Raw genomic sequence first — 27,265 nt, 5'->3', positions numbered from 1 at the left:
TGGCACTGTGTGTGCGAGCGTGGTCGAGTATTACCCTCCCACCCCCGTGCATGGTCCTAAAATGTATTAATCTCCATGTAACTCATCCTCCTCGAGTGGTGCGTACACAAGTGCTTCCAATGTATCGCCGGATTGATAACGTAGCACGACCCTGGGAGGGGCTTGTCTTTCAAATGTTGTCTTTCGAAAGTAAGTACTCGAACAAAGGTCGGCGGTGAGGACGGTCGTTACTCTCAAGCACAGAAAAGAGAGCATGGATAATGTCAACCACACCCGAGGGGTTTGGTTCTGTACAGAGAAGACATAAGAGACAAAAGATTGGAGGGAAAAGTAGAAACGCAAACATTCTTCGTAACAAGAGACCGCAAGAGGAAAGTGTTAGTCTGGCACAAAATGTAGCGCCTTAGGAGCGAAATAGGAAAGGGAACATTCACGTTTAGAGGAAACTTTTGACGGGAAAGAATTGGAAAGAATCCAAATGTTGATGTTGAGAAATATTTTACAAGATCATATTTGGTATAAAGCATTGTAGGCCAGAATAGTTAGTTTAATGTGCGCATGATATTAGGCATACTGAATCCCGACGCATCTCAATCAGATATTTGACATTTTGTAAAGTCAGTTTGGAAAAAAAAAAATCAGTTGTACTGCCCCTCCTAAAGGCCCTATTAGGGGACACTGATATTCTCCGTGATGGGTCACAAGCTACTGAAAACTGCAACCCTCAAATGAACTGGATCACACCTCTATTGTCTGCATATGGTAACGTTCACTGGAGGATGATGTACGTCTGTAAATACTTTACCTATGATTCAGCCGGCATTTCTGCACAAGTACTTGTTCTTACTTATGGCATTAAGCCATGAATACTCTCACGTCTTTCGCGCAAGAGATTATGTTCTCTTTTATCTGTCTTTTATTGCGCCTTACAACACACACGATTCGGGACCGACTGATAGTGAATGTCAGTAAGGAATTTGGGCCTGGCGCGGGCTTTGAGCCAGATCAAGATAGTATCTAAAGATGAAGACATAACCAACTTTATTTTGTCTCTTCCACCTGACAAAACAATGTATGTCATGATCTTATTTAGAGACGCTCTGTTTTTATTGCATGACATCGCGATCTTGAAGCTCACATAAATCATCATTAAGGAGGAAATTGCTACAGCTAAATACCATGTCGAAGTGGAATAGATTTGAGATTAAACATATGTTGTCAAGGAGTGGTTCAAGTGTTTATCCTATCCTGAAACAGTATATTATATATAATAATATATGCAAATATATGATATAGCTTCCTTGTCATAATCTTCAGCTAAATCTTACATAATCAATGAGATTAATAGAACAATCAAGTAATGCAATTCCCATCGCATCTCCTTGGCATTTAATTCTGTAAATAGTATACATTTCTTCATGTTATCCAAATGTTCCTAATAATGACATTACACATGACGATATATAAATCAAGGATAGTAAACGGTTTTAGAATTTAAAAAAAAAAAAAAAAAAAAAAGATCAGTTCCCGATGAATGAAAATCAATCTCTATTACACCTTGCTTTCATCAGAAATGGTTCGGCGATGATGAGCAGCATGGAAAAGTAGCAAATAAAAAAAAAAAAGAGTGAGATCAATCAAACAAATAAAATACTAATTAGGAAGTATAGGAGGGACCCATATTTACATTACCGTATAATTTCGGAAGCTATTAGTTGGTGTGTAACAACCAATGACTGTTGAGGACGCACTACATAGGCAATGTGATACAAGTCACAAGTGCAATTACCTGCTCAGGTAACACTGGGTATAAAGTAGTCTAAGTGAGGAAAAGAGTCATACTTCTCTCGGAAACGTCTCCAGCTCTTGATTGGTTTATGAATGGTCATTGTGCTAACCAAAGCCGGAAGCGATTGAGAGGAAACGGAAGAGAGTTAAGTATCTCCGTTTTATTACGTCATCACAATTCACGAAACCTTAATTTACCCTATCTAAACAAAATCTGGCCAATAAGATCGCTACTCCAAATATGGCTTTATATCTTAATGACCGACATTTCCAAGGCTCTCGGTTGCCTCGGGTCATACCCTATCGAGAAAGAGAGTTGCTACATTTTTAGACACTATCCTTGCTAATTGCAAAGAGGACGAGGCTCAGTCCAGTCTTTGCTCGGGTGAATAACCTGTCCGATCTCTTAGAAAAGGAATTGTCAATTTCTAAGAGGATATGGGAGGGGTACACGTGGGCGGGACATCACTGAAAGGAGGGGTGGGGTAGACGCAAGGATGTGTATGCATACAGCATTTCATTTGTTCATAGAATGGTAGGCTGAACATCTAAACATCTCTTTTAGTTGCTCCATTGCACTTAACGCTTAAAGTCAATATATTGAACAGGAGCTTCGATATAGGAACTTCCGTTCAAATCTCATCTTTGTATCCAAAAGTTATGTATTAATCTCGATGTTTACAATATCTCACAAGCGAGTGCTACTGCTATTTATCCTATTAATATGTCCTATGTAAGATATCTTCATTAATTTTCCTTTTTATGCTTTAGTTTTCTGTTCCACGACCGCCCCCATTCCCCCCATGTTAGTTAGACATACACAGGATGGTCAGAGAACAAGGGAAAACATTACCATACGGGGTACTACGGCTGTAATTTCTGACAGTTTGACCGGAAATTGTTGTTATTTTGACATCGGGGAGAGACCAATGTGTGACAAATCAGAAATTGCAACTGGAAGTGGGGAATTTGGTCTCCCAAACGTTGTTAGGCCAAAGTAAGGCATAACTGTGATATGGTTAACGGATGAGCTTGGGAGATTTCATTTTCCTCCCCGACATGAGTATTGATTAATTGGCGCTGGCATTCCTAATTGACCTCCTTCTCTGGTCAGTGAAGATTAAGAGCAAGATGCCTATGAAGGAGATGGGCGATCAGGTGGTATAGACTCTGTATGCATTTCCATCTCTCGGTCGTGGTCATACGGAGTGTCCTATATGTGTCGTGACACATTTGTCCAGCAGCTATAATGAATTTTGATATGTAGCATGGAGCATCAACATGAATGCAGTCGTTGTCAGGTTGTCGCACGCTAACCCCGTAATAATTGCTGAATACGACTCATATTTTCATCCTTCCGCCAAGGCAAAAATACGACTTTAATGACATAAAAAAAAAGCATACGTTTTCATATGTTCGTGATGAAATTACGAAGTCACAACTCACGGATTACATCTCTTATCTTGCTTGACATAGGCATTACCGTTGTGGAAATAATTCATCTAAATTATCAGCCGCCATCCTTCCTTGGGAAAGGCTTCTTTTAAATCAAGCCAGGACGTGTTAAAAGGGTTATCACTTTCTGCACCCAGGCAAGCATTCATGACAGTGAACAGAAATCCTTTCGCTCTGACACTGTATGCAGATATACAAGATGTTGACACTCGATCGAAAAAATTTGAGAAATGACAGTTTTTTTTTTTTGTTTTTTTTTTGAGATATATTTATTTCCAAAATTTGATGTCTGGTAAGACGAAGACAGCAAACAACAGACGTCTGTAATAGCTTTACCTCAGGTGTATATTGCTATGACTTAACGTTATTCCCTCGCTTGAAGTGAACTCGAGCAATATCTACATACATTGTAGATGCTACATTGTAATACTATTACTGCTACAACAACTACTACTGCTTCTACTACTCCTACTACCACTACTACTACTACTACTACTACTACTACTACTACTACTACTACTACTACTACTACTACTACTACTACTACTCATAAATATAGTACTATAATAAAAAGAGTATCATCATTTTGTTATTGCTATTATTATCATTTTCATTTCTGCTACTATTACTATCGTTATCGCTATCATTATTATTATCATCCTGAAGTATCCTCATTATTATTACATGTACTAAGATCTTCATTGCGAAATGAATACCAGTAGGATACGTGTCTTATTTTCACATCTGGACTTTACACCGTGTTCACTCAAATCGTGGTCACAAATTCTCGAATATTCCTCAGTACGAAACGAATCGTCATAATTGGAGGATACGCTAAACAACGCTGATAGTTGGTTAATTCTCGAAGGTATTTCACCACTTTTAATGTTTAGCAATATTTTTACGGAACAAGGATTGGATTTTTGGGTGGAAATAAGAGAGAAATACATCAATGAATATGTTATCATGGTAATAAATCTATATTTAGTTGATGCAGGAAGGATTTGCGTGGCTTTGACAGGCGTTGGTGCATGTCGCACTTCAGTGAAAATTTTGATCCAGCGAATGGCTGCCCTGGAGTTTCCTTTGCTGGGTCAGTTGTGCGATCAGGCGCTCGTGCGGGGGAGCCGAGTTCTCCTTCGGCGGCAAACCGCGGAAGCAGGGTTCAATGAGATCGAAGAAATGCACCGGTAATCGCAGTCATCAGGAGAGATGTTATCTTCTTCCAGATGCAGAGGTTGCCCTGCCCATGTCTCTCCCCCTTTCTCTCCCTTTCTTTCTCTCTCTCCCTCTTTCTAACCCCCCCCCCATCTCTCTCTCTCTCTCTCTCTCTCTCTGATAACGTTTAAGCGCATGCAAGTTTGTGTCTCAAAATCATATAATGATTAGGACATACTTCATAGCGAACATCTGTAATATAAAACAATCTAGGTCTTGATATCTCTTTGCAAGAATAGGGGGAAAAGCAAGACTGCTTCATCTGACAGCATAATGGACAGTGTTAGAATAAAAATTTTAATGCGTAAAACAAACAAACAAAGAAGAACAGACAAACGATGTGGTTTAAGAATTACCTCTTTTTGTTGAGCAGCATCAAAAAGATTGAGAGATTTCATTGGAATAATGTCGCATTTACATCACTGCTGCCTTCGGGGTTTTTTTTTATGTGTGTGTGTGCGTGTGTTTGTTGACCACTTGGGGTCATGTCATGGTCAGTATGTGAATGACCACGAGGGAGTGCCATATGACCACTACGTAAGAGCCCGCCCATCAAAGCGTCAGACAGACTTTAGGAAAGAACATCTTTTACGCTGACTTTGCATACAAGGGGAATTTGGCTCGCTGGTGTGATTTTTGGTACACGTTTACTGACTTCTTCTTAAAGTGAACTAACAAGAAGTAAATCAGGCACGTTTTGTGTTTTTTTTTTCTTGGAGAATACTAGATGGCGGTGAGGGATCCATGGGGGGGGGGGGGGTAAGGGTTTACCCGCCCCCTTCTGCTGCCAAGTGAAAAATCGATGGGGGGGGGGGGGGCTTGTCAGCCGATTTGACGAGAGAATTATCATTGGGTCCTACCCTCCCCCTTAGCAAAAAGCAGGATCCGCCCCTGGATAGTGTAATAATTCAGTTTGACACGATCTACGGTAGACATTAAAAAACTCGACTGCTTAGACGTCCTTAGTGTATGTTTAATAGGCCCAACTTAGTCTCGCAACAAGATGATTCCCTGTAACGATTGTCTTATCTCGATCACGCAACGTTTGAATTATAAGCTACTTTATTCGCGACACAGACGATAAAGGCGTAGTACAAAATATAGTCAAGCAAAGGCGCTTGTATACTATATACCTTGTAATTTCCTCGTCCTAAAGTCTGTTTAGGAGTTATGAAATCATCCACTTTTGTTTAGTTCAGATATTTGTGATTAAAGCTGCTAAAAACAAAGAAATAATAAGAAAAAAATTATTATGGGACATTCTTAATCTAACTTCCTGAATATTCCTTGTTACGTTACAAGTGAGGTATTACTGGAAAGGATTTTTTTTTTCTGTATCTGGTGATTAACTAACTTTGAGATGTTTAAAAATGGCGCTTAGCTCATTTTGCAATAAAACTCCTCATATCCATTCAGGTAATTTTTTTTCCTTTTCTTTCCTTTCTGTCTGCTGCGTCTTTGGTTCCACTTTCAGAAAGGAGTACCACAGCGTCGATCATATCATCTTTAGTAATCACAGAGACATCGATCTCTCATGACGTCATAACCTCCGATTTATGAAAACTATGCTTGTTTGTTTATCACCACTACAGAACATAAAACTTTGCCTTTTCCCAGTCTTTTAAAGTAATTGTTCATACTCTATCAATACCACACGTGACCATTGTAAAAAACAGAAACTGCTGCCCTGAACTGGCGGGTTTTTCGCATAAATGACGGAAATATCCTTCATTGACCTTTGTGGTTAAAGACTTCAACGCCTCAAATTTGCCGTCTAATCCAATGTGAATGGCCTTTAGGTTTGTTGTGGGCGTAGAACAAAATACTCAGCAACGAGGGAAACATCCATGTCACTCCTTGTCGCTCGATATGAATTGACACTTGTCATTGAAAGAACGTTTTCTTCTTCGCTTTTTTTTTTTTGTCCAAAACTTTGCCAAAGTTTGGTGGCGAGTTTTGGGTCAGGAGTGGACGATACCAAGCTGGAACGGGGGTTTGGGAAGGGTGAGGTGGTGACTTTTTCTTTCATGGCAGCAGATGTTTGATAAATTAAAGGATGGAATTTCACCTGATGTGATGACGTCATTGACTGAACTGATTTGGAGAATTAATTTCCCACACGAAGCAGAAACGCGTCGGTAACCTTCGGATCTGTTCGATGATGAATGCAAGACAACGCAGCAACATGAAATGCTTCAATAGTGTCACATTTTTGCTGCGCTAAAAACGATCAAAATGTCTCTCTCTAGTTGGTTTGTTGTTGTCGTTGTTGTTGTTGTCGTTGTTGTTTTTGTGGTTGTTCTTTTTGTAGATATCTTTGGACAAGTCAGTGAATGAAGGTAGGTAGAGAACAATGCACTCTGACATATATGGAGGTCCCGTATGTGAGAGAGTCACAAATTATGCACGTTAAAGATCCCGCTTCATTCATTCATCGCAAAGAGCAGAGTGTATAACCTGGTGAAGTAGTCCCGCCTCACGTTTAAATGAACAATACACTGTATGTAAGACCAGTCAGTGAAACTGCATATTGGTTATCCAGGCATCTTCTCGAATGAAAAATGAAAGAAACAAATAAACACACGATCAAACAAATAATATGCATCTGCCGTCTCTGTCTGTTTCGTTGTCAACGAACACAAGTCTATCCAGTCTGTAAGGCAGTTATGTTATCGTCCCTGTTTCCCATAATATTCCCTACAGTTACGTATCAAAAACAGAGTGTCGAGTTTAACCCTTTATGTGTTTTGAGTGCTGATTGGCTGAGACACACTCAATCGTCATGTACACACCATCCACAGTTCCTGGCACGGAAAGGGATTACTCGCCCGTCTGAAGCAATCTGCATGGTGGCGCCCTGCACATAGTCCATACGCACTAGCGGGAAACCGTGTTTTAGCGATGATGCTCTTTCGTTGAAATAACTCTGAGCTCCTTTCTAAATCGAAATTCAACTTGTGCGTAAAGTCCTTGTCTGCGACAATATGAGAGGAAGTTAGGTACAACATACAAAGAATAACAATATGATGCACCTTGCGTAACCTCTTCTTACACCTTCATTCGAGAGTTTGTACAGAGAGAAAGAGCTATTATGTATACGTTTTCTTGGAGGTCGCAACATTGTTTCGCTACTTTAATATTCAAAAGAGCAATCCGCCCTTTCATCAAGGTACCTTAAAACTGTGTATTCCCAAATAGCCCCATTGTTGTAAAGTTAAAACTACAAGTTTAGACTTACGTCTTTGATAATATTCTAATACGTGCACGTGGTTTTGCACGCATGTTAGCGAATATCATTTGTCGTCACTTCAACCCCTTCTAATGGCAAGACGTGATGTAAGTTGAAGGCCCTACAGCGATGCCCGAGGATACATCACCTGTAACCATGTGTCATTATGACTGTGGTGGGTCCATCTATTGACAAGGAGGTGAAAGGGGCTATTTAGGTAACTACATCATGCATTTTCAGGCTTTTATGTCGAAAAGCGAGCGAGAATCCACCCCATTCATTCCCATGTTTACCTCAACGAATGACACGCCATTTACAGTTCTTGAAAGCATGTTGATACAATTGAACAATTCCCAAGTATGCTGCGAGTGTGTAATATCGTATGTTCGGCCCCATGCTCTTTTTGCCCTTTACTTGTTACGTAAAAACATGTTTGTGCATGAGCAATCAGTGCATAATATTCCACACATGTGTGGCCTCCCCAAGATGGTGGTGCCAAAGAATGATACAATTCCACAGACACTTGAGACTCGTTTGAGAAGGTGTTTACTATCCTCCCCGTAGACTCCTATCGTCCACTCAGGCATCACGCCATGGCTTTTCAAAACTCGGTATCAAACTGACCAAACATTTTCCGCAACTGGGGAGGTTTGGCGTACCTTACATTGTATACCGGCGTCGCGGCTCACCACCGTTTTTATATTTTCGCCGCAAATGTATGTTGCGACCTTAAAAATACATAGTTAGAATTTGATGGTTACGACGATCTAATCACGCTAATGGTAATGACGATAATTCTACCATTAATCCACCTAAACACATATTTATGACTGGTTATAGCATTTTCCAGCGCATTAATAATTTCGAAACTCAAAGAACTGGCTACGATTGGCGAGTTTAAAAACATGCAAATAATGAAAGCAATGCGCAGACAGGTACACAGCTAGTGCTTTTAAACATATACCTGGCTACACTTACCATTACCCTCGGATAGGACATAAAATGGAGGTCCCGTGTATGAGAGAGTAACAACTCATGCACGTAAAAGATCCCGCTTCATTCATTCATAGCAAAGAGCAGGGTGTTTAACCCGGTGAAGTGGTCCCACCTCACACCCAACTGGACCCCATGGAAGACCAGCTTAACGTAGCTGAATATGGGCTATCCAGCCATCTTCTCAGATGGAAAATGAATCAATCAATCTTTTCGGTGCGGTGTACATACATGACTATCAACTGATCATAGTAAAAAAATAAAAATAAAAATAAAAATAAAGAAATGAATGAATATATAAATAGAACCGATCTATTTCACCCCCGATAACATTTTTTCCGAGAGCAATAGACAAGAAAGACGAGAAATTCGTTTTTAATCAATACGTATTTTCTCTTTAAATCCTGAAAAAGAATACTGAAGCTTGCGTCAGCTGCAAGCCAAACCATGCTCTAATCGCACACGAACCAACAAGACGGATGGTCATCCCTATTTGTGCGAAGCTGTCGAAATTGTTTGGGAACGTTGTACCTGGAATTTGTCACTGAACAAAAGCCGAAATTTCGAAATAGCCAGGCAAAACCAGGGCCATTGTATACAACCTGTTGCAGAAAAAAAAAAATGTCCGATTAAGGTCGTGTTTTAGAAGTGATATGAGAGAAATATTGTTCGCTTGTAAGCGCTATTCACCCGACGGTTGACAGTTTGTATACCTAAATTCCCAAGCCACCTGCATCAATTCTTCTGCCCAACAATTTCAATGGCATTGAATGGCATGCATGCTGAGGTTGGAATCGAAAGAAAATTAAAGGATAAGGACAAATTTGAATGTAAAACTCTTGATTTGTTAACAAGATAGTATTCAAAATTCTGAGAAAGGGCAGCTAGCGCATACCCGTCTGCCTCATTATTCGAGGTATTTCGAATGATGTAGGAAAGAAGAAGAAGAAGAAGAAGAAGAAGAAAGAAAGAAAGAAAGAAAGAAAGAAAGAAAGAAAGAAAGAAAGATGTGTCATGCTTTGCTCTTTTTAACGTGTGACGAATATTAAGAACGGATCAATGGATGTATTGCGTAACCGGTCAGTTTTAGCCTTGTCTCTGATGGTACAGAAATATGAATACAGTCAAACCTGCCTTAGCGGCCACCTGTCTATCTCCCTATTAGGCTGGCCACTATAAACAGGTTTGACTGAAATTTAAATGAATACAAGATCTAGGCTACCCGGTGTTTGCTGTTTAATAAAAAAGAGACTGATTTGATATGTCCCACACATCAAGCATTGTCAAGAATGAAGTCAAACAAATACGAGAGATTTGTAAAATTTCAGATGAGACAATACTCACGGCGGGTCGAGTTTACGACCAGTAGAAAGTCAGTGAGTCACCCGATATAGCTCTCAACGGGCAGATAACGAACACTATACAATACATAGTTCCATGTTGACACGTGACTTTGGAAACAGACACAGAGATATGATTTCGAGAGTATTTAACTAAGGTGGTACCACTTCCGTATGTCACCGACAGAGATATGTCCTCTGTCAATAAGTTTTTTTTTCTTCTTTTTTTTTTTTACAAAATCAATAAGTTGTTTACAGTTTCGCCACAAGATGTAACGTGTAAGTCAGCCGAACGAAGTAGGCCTACATGTATTATGTTTGTTAATTACTACTGTTGTATGTAGGCCTACATTTTATACACTTTACTCACAAACAGGAGACTTCACTTTTAAACAAAACAGGGTCAAACAAAACAACAAAGCGAAGCAGATTTTGAGGAGCTTTTCACAGCTAGGACTCGTGTGCCAGGGTAGAAATCGAACCCATGACTTGTCACATTTTAGAGTCGAGAGCAGTCTGCATCATACCACTGTACCACTGTTCACCACTGCTCCTACACCTGTAGTTACGTACGTGAATTTAACCGGTTCCATATTGAATTCTGAAATACCAATAGACTGTGATACGCAGGCCACATTTTCCCACACGGAACGGGTTAATAAACATGGTGAAGTATGAAGTGCAAATCGTCTGCCACCGCGCAAAGCTGTACATAATGAGTAGGAGAGTGTAAAAACGTTCTTCCGGCCAAGCTCTCACTTTTTCTCTTCTTCTTCTTCTTCTTCTTCTTCTTCTTCTTCTTCTTCTTCTTCCTTTTCCTCCTCCTCCTCCTCCTTCTCCTTCTCCTCCTCATCTTCTTCTTTTTCTCAGCAGAATCTACACCAGAGCCTTTGCGCTCCCTATCGAAGGCAAGGTTGATTCTCAAGTGCGCTCTTTCTCCAGGGAGCTATGAGCGGAGATGGAGTGACATAAAACGAGTAATGATCGTCTGCTTGCAAACGATAACAAGCAAACGAAGAAGTGCCACAAGTGACCGTGTCGAAAGAAGCAGTCTTTTCCCTCCTTGCTCTACTAGTCATGTAACACTCCCCATCTCATGTCACTAAACCTTTTGCTAGGGAGATTGGGAACTAATAATAAAAGGGGTCATGGGTTTAAAAATGAGGACTGATGTTATGTCCTGATGGCGTTTCTATTCAGTACGTTTGAATTTTTTGTTAGAATGATAGTCCGGTGTCTTGAAAAATTCAACTTTCCTCTAAGAACACAAATAAAGAGTTATTAAAGACATATTAAATGTTACTAATAGTTGTAGCAGAGTATCTTAATGTATACAAATTTTATAAACAAACTGACAACAATGACAATACGATCTTCCTTGATAAACGCTGATAAAGGACAGTTATTTGCCCGATCTTGTCCTGTCTAGCAACAACTAATGAATGCAATTGGTTAGACTCACGTTAAAGGTCAACAAAAGCAACAGATCGCGTGAATATTGCAGATTACGATTAGGTGACGATGATCACCTGAGAGAAATAACCGAAGATCACGACGTAGGTCTTACTTTAAACCTCCCTGACTGAAAAAAAAAATAATAATAATAATCGTGTGGTCATGCATTGGTTGTTGCGACATTGGGCAAGCCTAAAGTGAGTCTCATTCATTTGAAGGTTTCCAGTATTCAGGAACAATTTTTAAGTTTCTATTATAAAGGCATGCGTGCAGTTTGATTATAACGTGAGTAAACTGATCTACAGCTCACTATGTGGTGCAGATCGAATAACGGGCAGTGCATAAAGTCTCGAGAGACATTTTTCTATGTCCTGAATTGCTGAGATTCCTACGATCGCCTTGATCCTGAAACATTGTCGAATGTGAAGACAGAAGACTAAATCCCTGGGAGGCTTCCACGTGAATAACACGGCTTTCAAGCATTCCCTCATGTACATGTAGAAATTTGTTGAAGAGATTTGTTCACATAGGAAGCTTTCAATGGATGCAGGCAAAACCAAGAATGACTGTAGAGTGGCTGAATGGATATGTATGTGCTTTTGCGCGCGCGTCCGTTTGCGCGCTCGTCCGTTTGTGGGAGAAGAGCTCGTAATAAACATATGACAGGAATTTTCACCAACCTGATTAGATTCACTTTGTCTTGATCCTGGACGGCGTAATGTTTATGCTCTCAGAGGCACCTAGATAGTCGCTTACTGTTTGCTAAACTCCGTGATTTACTTCGAGTCAGGGTCATCGTGGAGTGCGTCAACCCCCTCGATGCCGGCGGCGAAAGATCAGTCGATGTCCTCCACATTCCCGGTGGATTTAAGACGAGCGAAAGATGAATCTTGGGACTCGTAGCTTCCTTGATGCAGTCATAATGGGGTGCCTCGTACTTTGCTTCAAACGCCCACAAGACATGTATCATGATGTTCCTTCGCGCTTGATCTAATAGAGTCATGATTGATTTCGTTCATGCAAAAAAAAAAAAAAGTAAATTAAGTTTCTTTTTCTCTAATGCTCCTGTCAATGAATACAGATATTTTGAAGCTTATGGCAGCGATGTCCAAGCCCTTCATCTAACGAATCATTCGAAATTATTATACTAACGCAGTTACTTGGCATTTTAACGAAGTCATTCAATTCAAGATGTATAGGGCCGATGCATAATGATATTTGAAGTATAAAATGTGTATGATTATAACATCCAGTCTTACATTCTTTAATACTGACGGTGCTGCTTACAAACACGGGGAAACAACATTTAGAATAAACGTATTCCTAAGCAAAAATTACAATAAAGAATCTTCCCATTTAGTGTGCAACACATGAAAAGGTTACATTCAGACTTACAATGTGCATTTTGAAAGAGGAGGCGGCCTATCACATAAGAAATATTTGATAACCAGAACTCTTCTTACCCACAGATTTGCTGCAGAGATTTCCGAATTTCCGCCATCGCGGGAAAAATGATAGGGCGTACTGTTTCTTTTGATACACTGCAGAGACAAGGTACGCCTTTTGTCATGAAATGCAAATAGAATGATTCGTGAACTAAGCCTTACAGGAAATTTACATTGACGTGTCTGTTTAAAATACGTGAGAAAATGCATGAAAAGAGAGATAACACAATAAAAATAGCGTCCACTCCTACTCCCCAGGTGTCCAAAAGGTGAAAGAAAGGTCACATATTTTGGTTCGTATACACACCTACGAGATCAATAAATTCATTCCATGTATTGCAATGACTAAAACTCATATGATTCTAAACTGACTTGGCATTTCCTTTAATTTCTATGTTGCTGTTGGTGTGCGGGGTGCTGTTCGTTATTCCGAAGGTTCGTTATTCCGAAGATTCGTTATTCCGAAGGGTCGTTAATCCGAAACACACAAATTCCCTATACCTAGAGGTTCGTTAATCCGAAAATGAAAAAGGGTTCGTTGATCCGAACATTTGTGGCGTTATTCCGAATGTTCGTCATTCCGAAGATTCGTTATTCCGATGATTCGTTAATCCGAATATGAAATTCGGAACAATGAACCTTCGGAATAACGAATCTTCGGACTAAAGAGCCTTCGGAATAACGAACCTTCGGAATAACGAGCTGTAACCGGTGTGCGTGCCTATGGTTAGTGTTGTTGTTGATGTTTTGCGCTTGACGATTAGCCTTGGGGTAGACATCTGAAATAAAATGTACACAGTATGTCAGAAGCTTATCATCATGCGCTCTACATAGTGATCGAGTTTTTATTCCTTTGAATCAACTCAATAACATGGTACTAAAAGTGTCATTACATTAGAGGTCGTATTCTCTTCATGTAGGTGATGTTTACTGTCATTTAAATTCTTTAGTAACCAGAGAATCAAGGGAGGAGATGATACACCTCATTCATTGTCCATTGTTCTGTAATTGTCCCCATTTGGTGTGATAGCAATTCAACCCGAGCCGTCAGGTAGAGCCGTACATTGTTATGATCGTCTGCTAAATTGGCGCGTCTCTTGCGAGGTATCGTTTCCAGCCAAAGCAAATTATCTAGCGAGATCCCTGCCAGAAGCTTTGGGGAGGGAAGGTATAGCGTTGCGAGAAGTCTTCATTTTTCAGCACCAATTACCCCTATTTGGGGCATGCTGGTTAGCAATTATGGACAAAAGCGGGCAAAATGTTCACCCGAAACAGCAGGCGCCATTGTCTATACGTGTGAAGAGCTCGCAGAAAAGGCGCCAAATTTAGACTTTCGGCAAATCGATGGCATATACGTACCAATCACAAAAGAGGGAGAAAAAATCCATGCAACCAAGGAGTTTCAACAGGGCAACTGTGTAACTGAGCTCCTTTTAGTGCGTATAATGTGTTCGAATTATATCGAATTACCTCTGGTATTGCAAAACGAGTTCCCACCGTTCACGGCAAAGGAGATATCTAAAGTGGTATCATATTTAAAGAGGTAAAAGTAATCATTTCTTGCTTCTACTAACACATACATGTACTGTAACTCTAAACCGTTTTTATCCGCATTTTCCGTTCGATCTCATAGTGCACTGTGCTAGGAAAATTGACATTACATGTTTCGTTCATGCACAATAGAAAGTATATTCCATTTTAAAGGGAAATTGTAATTGTCAGGTACATCTCCGGAGGTGAAAAGAAACTCCGTATGAGCGAACAAGGTTCCTGGCAACAAACCTCATCTGTCAGCGAGTCTTCGAGGCGGATCGGAACGGTGTATTGCTCGCCGCTCCCATCCCGCAGGATTTAGCTAACAACTCTGGTCTTTTCTCGCCAAAGCTATACAAATAACACGAGAATGGGAACACATATAAACACATCTGCATTGGGTCGAGTAGCGAATAACGACAGTAGCTGAACGTCTTCATATGATATCCATATTTATACTAACCTTTTCCCCAGTTAAATATGTACTGGTACGAGTATGGAGGAGTTCTTTCTTTTGACCGCATCCGCTCCTTGTTTTTCTTTCATGCCACGTATGTTCTTATATTTTCACGAAAACAATAACTTTAGCAAAATGATAGAAGTCCTATTCTAGACATCAACAAAATGCTGTCCATGACAGAAATTCAACTCTCTAAAAATACTTTTCTCTCCTAATAACGCTAGAATACTTTACCTGCAGAATCAATGTGTCAGTCGCAGTTTCTCTCACTGGATATTTTGATAGTGCTTTTCCATTGTACTTCTCAAGTTTGTTCAACAACTGGAGCTTTAGTTCATACCATAAAAATTATGAGTCACACTCTCCCTTCTAGAAACTATAGGGCTTAGGAAAGCGACATGGAAAATGGGATACCTTATTACTGGAGGGATTACCATGAAGGCAAATGCATTATGATGTGAATGTGCCAAGAAAATATCTTGTTTAAACCATTTGTGTTCTTCAAATAAAACCTTTAGACCCATGAACGGAAAGCTGAGTCTTGTCCTTAGCCGAGTTTTGGCGCCATATTTGAAACTGCAATTGAAATACTTCAGGGAGCAAAGACCTCGTTTAAACTTCTGCTGGTTTTCGTCGGATTTCTCTTGATTTCTTTTCCTTCCTATTCAGGAGAAGACAAACAATCATAATTTGGCTAAATTGTTTTCACGGCTCCTCATATTGAAAAAGGAAATATTTTGTTCTCGTCTAGGTCACCCTAGAGTAGACGCAGTCCCAGCAACAAAAGAAGTCGGAAGGTCGTCTAGAGCGCCTGAGATGGCATACCGTTAGGCAAATGGCGACTAGTGAGCAGAGATAGGATTTTGCTTGAAATCAAAATCTCGATACAGAGCCATAATAAAATGCACGATTACTGCAGTCTTGCCGTTTTACTGTTCATTGTGACCTCTTGATCCCAAAAAACATTGGACTGACAGTTCAACCCTCGAAGGGTCGGGAATTTTCTCTTTCCGCCGAGTATAAAATGGTGGAAAGACAGGTGCGCACGTCTTCGCGTGTGTCTTTCTTTGCAAGCTATGTGTTGTCAGTCACGCACAAGCGATAAAGTACCCCACCTTAGATCAAAAAGATCCAAGCAAGAATGCAGTGAAAAATAGAAACATATAGACTAGCAACTTTGTTCTCTCTTGACCGAATGACTGAATGCAAAGACTGAAACATCAACTCACTTTCATCATTCAGACTGCTAGAATAACTGGTTTTGCTAAAGAGAGAGAGAGAGAGACAGACAGACAGACAGAGCGATATATAAACACAAACAACTCATAAGTATGTGATAATAGATCAATATTGCTGCTTGAGAAAATGAAACAACTTTCTACTCACAAACCATGAATCCATTCAAGCATCCAGGTCAATAGATAAACCTACGTTTAAGATGAGTGAACTAGATTACTATGGAACTAATCACTATGGATGGCTATAAGCAATAATCACTTAAACGAAGAAACAGAACACTTCAATTATGTTTTCTTTTCTCAAACGAATAGGGGTCTTTGTAAAATGAACAGGAGGTAGATTTTGTGTAATTCCTGATGCATAACAGTTCATCAATATGCACACCGTACCAGTACAATTTGGACGCATAGCACCCATTTTGGGTTGATATCTCTTCAAGCAATGTCTATGGTAGTCTCACCCTCTGCATCAATCAGTATTGTATTTGTATATTTTTAATTTCAAACAAGTATGCCTAGGTCTTGTATTGAATACACCTTTGTACACTGTGTTATTTTGTTGATTTAGTGTCTGGCTACTATGTCATTTATACAATGCTTCTAAATTTCATATTGCATCAATTGATAAACATTGACAGTGATCAACTACGAGAGGAAAAAGGCGTTTTTTGCTTAAAAAAATGAAATTTTAGAAATAATTTTGCGCCATTTTTTTTAAAGGAGATGGTTTCCCCAATTCCTGATTCTACCAAACATGACCAAGGTGGTGTGATACCTCCTTCAATCGAATCCTGATTGCCTAACATACATATTACAGAGACTCATGGTTGCCATGTCTAGCCGCCTAGCCCGAACTTTCTCAGATGGTCAAAGACAGGCTCCTCTGCACAAAGACGCACTGAAAAGTTGCCAACGTTAGCATCAAAATCAAGTGAAGACCAAATACCAGCTGTCCTGGTAGCGGTGATTGACCAAAACGGAATGGATTTCACTTTCGCCATACATTATCATGTCAAGGCGGTATTCTGGAATCTTAATGGACCAGAGCGGGTAACATCAATCAGAGAGGACCGGCGGAGGATGCGGAGTACACCTGAGCAGCTGGTAGCGGAGTGGTGGTATAAAGGGGTGGCAGGTTGGGTTACGAGGGTTCTAGACATCCCGACCTGAATGTGTACTCTCGATATTTACTTACCCCATTTTTGTCATTATTAGGAGGATTGGAATGGGGAGAAATGTTGGCAAATGGGTAACACAGGACCCATGTTCGGCCACCGGTGATTTTTCAAACGAGGAGATTGCGACATTCATAAAATGAGTGCAGGGAATATTTACAGAGGGCTTACCTCTTTATTTATATTCCAAGAGGGAAGCCGCTTATTCAGCTCCTGATGTCTAATGTGCATTCTTGGTTTGGAGTGTAACCACATAGCAGCGTTTGAATCGTACAACTGTATTTCCCCTAAGGTGATGGATTGCTTGGATGCGGTAATTGAATCGTTGACACTGTTCAACCTGCCCGGGCATTCATAAATCATTGTTTGTTACTAGCTTTGTCAACCAGTCGATCTTTGTTATTTCTGTCCCTTCAACATTTTTTGGCGTTTGATGGTCCCGCCAATAACCTGTTTTTCGCAGTCAACAAGGTTCATGAGCGGGTAGCTGTCTAAATGATGAAGACATCTTAAATTCTTCACATACTGCATATCATTCACACGGAAACAATGAATAACGGTACGTTGAATATTATAGTTTGTTTTAATCGTGCTGACATAGCTGGCAAATTTGACACTGTAAAAACCTGTCATTTTCTTCAGCTTGTATCCGTTCCTATTTTTACACCTCAGTGACAAAGATTCTATAATGCTTGGAAACAGGTCATCGGTAACGCCGCAAAGTGGTTAAACGACAGCTGAAATTTGAACATTACCCATACGGACAATCATTTTTTCCCGATTGCCACAAAATGGACTAATGTGTTATTGTTTTTTGTCATACTGACAATATTATTGTACCACTACCAATAAATTATATTACATTCCTAGAATCAATGCATTACATTCAACGAATATGGCACCATAGCAGTACAATAATCCCTTAAATACGGTGTATCTCGATTCACCAAAGTCAGGTACATTCAGCCCTGTCAAGATTCCTGTGATACTTAATTTTATTCTTCGGGGTGTCAGTGCATCATTTTTGTCTGTTGGCCGGCCGCATCCTAATTGCTTGTCACTGAGTAAGGACTCAAAAACATTCCGTAAATTTTCAGACTCAGGGCCAATCGATCCATCAATCCAGCTTTCTTTGAATTGGGAGAAACGACAAACAACGCAAAGTTCTGGTGTAAATTGGTCAAGGACGAAAAACTATGGAAAATAGGAAAATAACGCGCGAAAGCGACGGACAGGACGGAAATAATTGTCAAAAGAGACAGACCATTAATCTATCTCCAACATTAGCCATAATACCTATCAAATTGAAGAATTACACAGAAAATCACGCCTCGTCGCATGCTAAACATAATTATAATGCCGCTAGCTCTCCTGAGGCTGTCAGATTGATAGAGTGGTGTGTTACTAAACAACGTGTACAATCCGTCATGCCAATTGTCGGGTGATCTTGTCTGCGCTGAACCACGAACGCCCGATGGAAAGAAATGGAAAGAACCGATACATCGTCATCTCCTGGTGGCAAATGGTTACAAATATCTACGAGTGTCCAGCGACAGAACTCGTCCAAAGACAACGATCATGATGACCAAAAATGGTCTCACCGGTGAACATTCTTTTTTCTTCTTTTCTTCACCGTGCTTTACTTTGCTTTTACCTCTAGAGTTGAGCCGCGCCTTTCGAAACCAAGTAAAACACTTTAGTTTCAGTCTACATTTCTGACCTGCTGTGAAGACATCGGCACGTTATACACATATAAAATTTGCAGCACCTCACTTTCCTGCGGGGGTAGGGTGAACAGAGATCGGGAGGGCTGATACATATGACGGTATTAAAGCCCGAGCGAGATGAGTTGACAAGTGAACCTCGAACCTTGTATAGCTGGAAGACAGGATACCATGGAAATAATCATTTCCTTCTTCTTTCTGAGATTATCCATTGATAATGTTCATATCACTTTGATAAAGGTGTACTGGTCACTTGCGCATTTTTTTTTAACTCGGAGAATGGCGTTTAGCGCTTAAACAACAATTCTTTAGTGTGTTGCGCTATATCAGCAAAGCATTTCAGTCCAAGAAAATACACTTTTATTTGGAGGGTTGAGGGTTTCTCTCCCGATTTTTAGCCCTCACATCGGGAAAGGCAGATTTCGCCCTCCTCTCTTTTATTCGTTTCATTCTCAAGGGCCTGTCCGATCCATCGAGCGTGGGCCCGGCCCAGGACAGAAACAGGAACAAGCCTGGAAGTTCGGAAGGCCCAAAACTCGAGACCTATACAAAATCAGACCCGTCATTCTACGGATGAATCTTTGAGCTCTAACACAGCGCGTTCCAGCCCACGTCCATGATGGCTGATCCTACTTCCTTGCTGCTGATTACTTTCGAACTTGTCACTTAATCCTTTGATGAGCGATCGCTGCTGAAATTATGTTAGCAGTGCATTGAAACAGAATGAATCGGTTTGCCAAACAAGCATTGTGTCTTTTCAGCCTTTACGTGCCTTCGAATTGGGAATATCCTGCTTAATTATGATTACGACATACTACATTCTTCTTCTAGCGTATTATTACATGCATGCCTCCTTTAAATGTGGGCTTTCACAGTCACTCATACAATCTACGAACATAATGTAAACATCAGTTCTTTCCTACATAAACATCACGGCACCTGCACTATTTACCAAGACTATTTCGAAACACGTTTCAATGTTGACACCAATCACATTAACAATCGTGCCTCTGCTGTTCATGGATGTGGGCTCAATTCACAGACGATTTCATTGAAGGCTTTTTTTTTACACCAGTGCTCATGGGCGCGCAACACTCAATTGCTGTGGAAGGCAAATAATAGTAAAGAGATTTATTGTTCAGCTCTACGCTTGCAAATAACTTAATCAGAATTAGTACCAATTAATCTTTAATTTTAACTCGTCGTGCCGACGTTCTGATAGGATGAAGAATAAATTGGATGTTTTTGTTTTTCAAAGCTTCATATACGACATTTCATCATTGCTATGCATTTAGCACATCTTACGTGCAAGACAGTGTAAATTTAATCATGCGTTGTTCGAAATCTTGAATGTATCTTTCATGTCTAATCTGTTCCTTCATCTACAAAAATGACAATTTCACCGACAAATTAATTATCCGATTTTAAAGAAGGGAGATTTCAAAATATGGTTAATTTAACCAAAAAGCAATAACCACGATATTGATGCCTGTAGCCGGATTACAGCCATTTTGCCTCCCAATTACCCGTCGGACACACCGTCTCTCTAGCTTCCTCTATGGGGACTACTGCCACCAGTGGATAAAGCTTCATTGCATTACAGCCATCTCCTCTCGAATGGAGGAGGAGCTCCTTCTTGAAAAGGGGTCAGAACTGAAAATAAACCTCCGTAGGTTCAGGCCTATTGCGTCTTTAAAATGATATATCGCAAAACTTTACGGTGAGTGGTAATGCTGCTGTAAAGGTTTGTATTATAGATATACATGAATGATATGGATATAACTTATTTCTAAAATCATTCTCTTTTTTATCATTATTTTTGTTCTATTTCTTTTCTAAAACTTTGTGTGCACTCCTTGAAAACGAGATCGTAAGGTGGTTGTACTTTGAATTATTTCTTTCTCTTTTGAAGCTAAGGTTTTCATAAAGTAATGAAGTTATGTTACAGTCTTTTGTTATAGCGTGGATTGGAACCAGGCGCGTGTGCGTAACACACACAGAAAAAAAAATCAAACTTGGGATTGATGTATAGGGCCTATCTCTTGATAAGATCAAAGGCAAACGAATAAATTGTAGATAGATATAAGGGAGAAATTAATATGACTCTCGCAAATCTTCACTGACTGATTTTAGTAGCGAGTCACAGACGTCTAAAAACAGCAAATTGCTGGCACAACTAATAAACAATTTTCCATCATAATACTGCAACCCACTGATTGGCATACAATTCATAACCAGATCACTGCAAACGGAATTACTATCAAAATAATCATAAACAGGTTACTGCAAATATGAGCATTGATTCGTTTGACCCGTTTGACCGCTTCGGTCACTTTAGAGAACACAACTCAACTAACCGCCCTTATACATCTTGACAGAAGAATTGCATCTTGTTTGCCCCAAGATTGTTCGGAAAATAAACACGTGGATCGTAAAACATCAAAAGTTCTTTCTTGCATTTTTTGATTTCTTCAATATGACGTACACGTCATTTTGGACACTTGCCATGCTTTGTTAACCGATGTCACTGTGCATCAGTCTTTACAAGGATAACACCAAACAGCAAATTTGGAGGATGAGGTTTAAATGACAACAACTCCGTAGTATACACCCCTGAGCATGTCAACGAAGAACGATCCTCGATTCTCGAAAACCTGTTCTCTCGTCTGCAACTATGAATTCCGCTGGAATTTTTGATGACCACGGTGATACGTGATGTTAAAAAGTGAACGGAAGAAGAAGGTCATTGATTGGCTCTGTTCGTCTTTACATTAGTTCGTTCACCTTTGCCCGCAGTGTCCTCAGCGAATGAATTGTCACAACATTTGCTATGATTCTTTCGTCAACGTCAAGCAACATGACTGTATAACGTTACCATAGCTTTCCCTCCTTCCTCATGATGCTTTTGACTGCCTGTCCTACTGTGGGTCACGCCATTTCCACGGCAGTCAAATTCAAAAGTAACACTTCTATACTGCTTCCGGTCTTGCCAGAAGGAAGCCTTCTTTGCAATTAGCTTGCGCTATGTTGAGGGTTTTCGAAAAAGCTAATCGAGTTTCAAGGATGCCGACAACTGCTTGACAATGAACATTAGATGAACAGGATAATGGGAGTGCGCTTGTGAAGAAAGTTTCAATTATGACGTCATCGTGCACATTTCTAAGTCATCTATCAACATCTAACATGACTCCACTCCTGCTGAGAAGTTAATTTCCCGTGCAGCTCTCTCCACGGCTTTAGCTACGTACGGGACTGAAGAAGACCAGACCACGTCTTTAACACCCATTTTGTTGGTGGTGATGAAAGTTGTTCGGATCTTCCTACTCTCAGTCCTGTCCATTCAGGTTCTTGCAACGTCTCTTTCTGCCTACATACATACTCTCATCATCAACATCCAGAGCTTAAGTAATATCTTCTGAACCTACGGATAAATTGCTGCCTATGTTGATATCATTACTGAAGATAACATAGCGTAGTGAACCCTGATTCGTACTGAACGTAGTGGACTATAATAATAAGAAATCACCTCCTACTTATAAGCATGTGTATCTATGATTCTTACTTTTCACATTAAATTCGTTATCTTTCTTTCATTTCAAATAATATTTTCATCTGATAAAAGTGTCAAAGTTTCACGAATATTAACTCTGTGCATTTCATTTGTCTCCTATTTGAAATACCCTGTCGTCTAGGAGGTCCAGAACTCTATTCTAACAGTACTGTTTTCATATTTAGGTTTCTAGAGTTATAAAAGCGATGCTGCAATGTTTAACCGAAATCATACTGACAAAAATTTAACAAGAATATTAGCAGGGCTCTACAACGAGAGATTATGTAGGTCCTACAACCAGATTACTAAATAGGCCTACGTCATGGCAAAAAAAAAAAAAACACACAACCAAAACAGGCGAATGTCAAATGGCGAATGCTAACGTAGGCCACTGTTGCTCTTATCAACACATCTTACATAATCGTTTCCTTACTCAGTTTTGGTCCCCGCCCATTCCCTATTCTTTGTGGATGTTGGTTAACAAAGGTTCGACAAGATTTTCCCTCTGACCCACCTCTACCAGTACCGACGGATTCTAGGAAGCTGCATGATCTCTCAGAGTGACATATCTTATTTGTTAATATCAGGGATCACAAAAAGTCCTCGCGCATTTCTGACTTGACCACGAGTAAATATGAGATCAAACTTCTGATCACACGGTCCTTTGGATATGCAGGTTATTTGTCACTTTGCGTCTGGCAGGAAGAAAGCCTTGCCCAAAACACACGGAACCGTTACTTCAACGTCATGAGAAATAACATTGTCCGATCGAATCAGTGCAAACGACACGGTTTGACATGAAAAACACTTATTTGGTCATCATTAGCCCATTAGAAAAAGCTTTATTTAAAAGATGACATTGCAGATGACAGGTAACTCCATATCAACACCGAAGACGATGTCTGTCTATCATTCTGTGTGGTCAACTCTCTCAAAATATGTCATCTCATCTTTCGCCGACAATCATAGACAGATGATACCTTACAGAGGATTTCTTTCAGTGGATAATTACTTGCCCGTGACCGTGTAGTCTCAGGAAGCAGACTTTCTTCTATAAACGGAACGCAAGGTCATCCCAAAATACAAGGTGACCTAGAAAGTTATAGAAATTCCCTTGCAAACCATAGGTAAGATGTATTTCTTTAATTAATTACGCATAAAGACAACAAATAAAAAGGGTAACAGCTTGCCATCATAAACTGCTTTGATTTAATAAACTGATGTGTTGAAATAAGTAAATTTAACAATTTCGATGTTGAAATATTTAAAGAGCTAGTGTTCAAAACTATTTGACGTTTGCTGTGCATGCAACAGGCAATGTTTCAAGCAACTGTCATTCCCTTTAACTCACTACCTCGCTGTATATCACAGATTGATCCTGCATTAGTTTTATCAGTAAGTGATAACCTACGCGATCCGCCTCCTACTTTTAGGTCCATCGACATCTTCAAACGTCAGACTAAAACGTTCTGAAGTTGATATTAGAAATTCGAGCGAGCCAGTCACGTGCGTGGTCAGGTAATCGCATAAAGAGGGCGTGACCGAAAGACCTTGTAATGAGACCCAGAGCTGTGGTGTCAACTTCAATTTCGGATCGCATTCGATGGACCTATCCTATCGAGCTGAGGGATGGCCCACTCACCAAGATGTATAACCACTGTGTAGTGAGGACATTGTGGCATAGTGGATAAGACTCCCGACTCCCGATCGGAGGACTGAGTTCGAATCCCGCCCAGTGCTTACGTCCGTGGACAAGATGTTTTTACTCAGTATGTCCCTCTCGACCCAGGAGTATAAATGGTTACCTGGCAACGCTAGGGTAATGATGACAGCAGGGCCCTCTGGTAGAGCAGTGGCAACACTGACGAGGCTACCCTGGGTAAACAAGACCTTGTTATTATATTATTTTACCCATAGAGCAACCACAACAGAATGCCATTCGTGTTAATCGACGCGAGGAATCAAAATGTTCGGCAGCAGACACAGGTCAGTATTTACGACATTCCATCTAGTTGAAGTGGCATCTGATTATGTTAGGCCAAAATTAGTCGAGGAAATGAAAATAGGAAATGCGAGGGGCTACTTACGTTCGCAGGAATATGTCCAGGGTTGAGATGGGTTGACTATCCGTTTCCAGCCGGAACAACATTCGGCAGGGTAGTATCCAACATATCTACAAACTCCACGGGTCCTGGTGCGGGGGATGGTACCTCTCGTAGGGTACCTCCGGCCAGAACTTGACACATGAGTCTGCGAATACGACACACCACGATGATGAGTTCTCGTGTTATACGGTGACCTGACAGGGGTACGCGATTGTGTCAAGTGGTTCCTACCACGGGTATTCCCTTGTGGGTATATTCTGCTGTTAACTCGGACGCTTGTTGATGACCTGACCGGGGTGTGGGCCTGGGTCCTACCAGTGTTTGTCACCTGTGGTCGAAACACTACCGGGATCTGGCGCTGAGTTTGACCCCCTGTTGGGACACGCCCTCCTGGATGCGTCCTCACCAGGGTTGGTCTTCCATTAGGCTGGTTCCTAACATGAACCTGTGGACTTAGAACGACGCCAATTTGTCCCGTTGGTCTTGATACCACACCCCCTTGAGACTGTGGTCTCGGTCCGATAACACCTGTCGTTTGTCTTCCCCTGATGGGAATCTGCCCCCCTGGCACCACATACGTCCGTGACCCTGTGATGGTGGGTCTCCGAATCCCGTTGGTAATCACAACCTGAGATCTTGACCCTCCAGTCCTTGGCAATGAGTTATGTGCACTTGGGGCTGAATTTCTGTTCTGTCCACTGAGTGCTCCTTTTATGTCCGGATATTTAGTATCCAACGGGGCATGTATCTGCGTCCCTCTGGAGAAAGGAATAAAATTGAAAAAAAAAGGATTAAGTATTTTTTCTGTGTTTTGCCAAAGAACATGCTTTGTATCAAAACTGAATTCTCTGTCTACTTCTCTTAAATGTATAACCCTCCAAATGGTGATAAGAAAATCCGTTTGACAGCAGCGAATACGACACTATCAATGACTTGCTTTCGTGCGGAGAGTATACATTGCGTACTGTAGACTTGTTATTTCAACGCTGAAGTCTCGCGTGATCTTTTTATGTTAAATTTTGTACAAATTATGATGAAAATACAAAAGAGGAAATTTAGAATATGTAACAAAGAACAAAAAAGTAAGTTATAACTATAAGGATTATTAGATATCGTGTACTCAAGTAGGATACAAAAAAAAATAAAATTGGTAAGTTGTGTATGAATAATTTCGCTTATCATGAATTTGATTTAATGACAGAATAATGGTCAGATATGAAATTTTGAAGCAAGCTTTAAAGCACGTGTTCCGATTCCTACAAAGTCGACACGCACACACACACACAGACACACACACACGCGCACACACACACGCACACATACAGAGAGAGAGAGAGAGAGAGAGAGAGGGAGAAAGAAAGAGCAAAATGATAGTCGTGTATTCAAACTTCTCTCCAGAATGAAGAACCAAAGACTTTCAGACGCCCACTGCGGAATGAAGAGGCCTTGTAATCACGGACTAAATTTAGCAAAGATGCAGCAAAATCCACCTGTCAGGTATCGGACGACGCGGATCTCCTATACCGTCTATCCCTCGGGACAAGGTCGCCAGGCAGTCGGAGGAAATTTCAAATTTAAATCGAAGGTGCTCATGAATATCTTGTGTAGGTGTGACATCGCAGTTGTGGGAACTGATGCTAATTTTTCGGTAAATTCTACAGCCTCACGAAACATGGCTGCCATTATAGCAATTCCCTATTGATAAGGTCCCAACCCATCTTTTTCCTCGACAAAGTTGTCCAACTAGTCAAACTGTAATCATTAACAGAGGGAAGGATGGTCAGTTGGTTTCCTTTAGCTTCATATAATTTCTTTGGTTTTACGGAACTATTCGTAAGGAGACCCATGGTAAAAAGATATGGCCCTTCATTTTTTCGTTTAATTTCGATTCTATGATGTCATTTGCCGTCTTGCGTATTCATTCATTTGCGTCGTAAGTGGTGATGAGGTCGAAATATAAGCATGTCTTTACCATGCTCACTGACTTTAGGCTCGGAGGCTCCAACAAAATATTTGTAAAGACATTGGCTATAGCCGCGGCATAAAGTGTATATCTACGCATACAGATTGATTGATGTAAGGGCCATAAGCCTAATTGATCCATGTAAGACTAATTCAACACTAAGTCTTGAAAACACATTAGATCCAACAATTCAAGATAACAGTCAATACATTAAGATCCAACTCGTTATAAATCAAGGCCACACTTCCAGTTCAACGGTTAATAATAAGAGTCAACTTGAAACATGTCACAGGATTTGGAGAGACGACATTCAAGAGAGTGTGCTACTCCGTTTAACCCTTCAAAGTTTTCATTTACCCTTAAATACAATACAGTAAGCCTTTGTATTGGCAGAGTTAATATGCGGATGCACAACACTTCATGTCGGTACGCTGCGCGTAGAGAGCGTGGTTATCGTCACTGAATTTCATAATAACGTGCTTTTCATATTTGAGATATCACGTACGACACAGCCCTATGTATAACAGCCCGAAGAATATTTTCTGAGCTTGTTATTCTCTCATGGAATATTTTAAATCATAGTTTAATATGACA

The 27,265-nt window shown here is 40.4% G+C and overlaps 1 protein-coding gene across 1 annotated transcript in view; it reads right to left on the bottom strand.

The window, feature by feature from the left end:
• LOC140235252 (uncharacterized) overlaps window positions 1–27,265 on the bottom strand; it is a 101,070-nt gene that overhangs the window by 65,593 nt on the left and 8,212 nt on the right. The window contains exon 2 of the mRNA XM_072315286.1: window positions 24,691–25,466. Coding sequence (XP_072171387.1) covers window positions 24,691–25,466 — 776 coding nt within the window. The remainder of the gene's footprint in view (window positions 1–24,690; window positions 25,467–27,265) is intronic.

Source organism: Diadema setosum, chromosome 11 (genome assembly GCF_964275005.1).
Source record: "Diadema setosum chromosome 11, eeDiaSeto1, whole genome shotgun sequence".
Lineage (NCBI taxonomy): Eukaryota > Metazoa > Echinodermata > Echinoidea > Diadematoida > Diadematidae > Diadema > Diadema setosum.
Note: the sequence above shows the minus strand (reverse complement) of the source record. Positions and strands in the feature narration are given on the sequence as shown.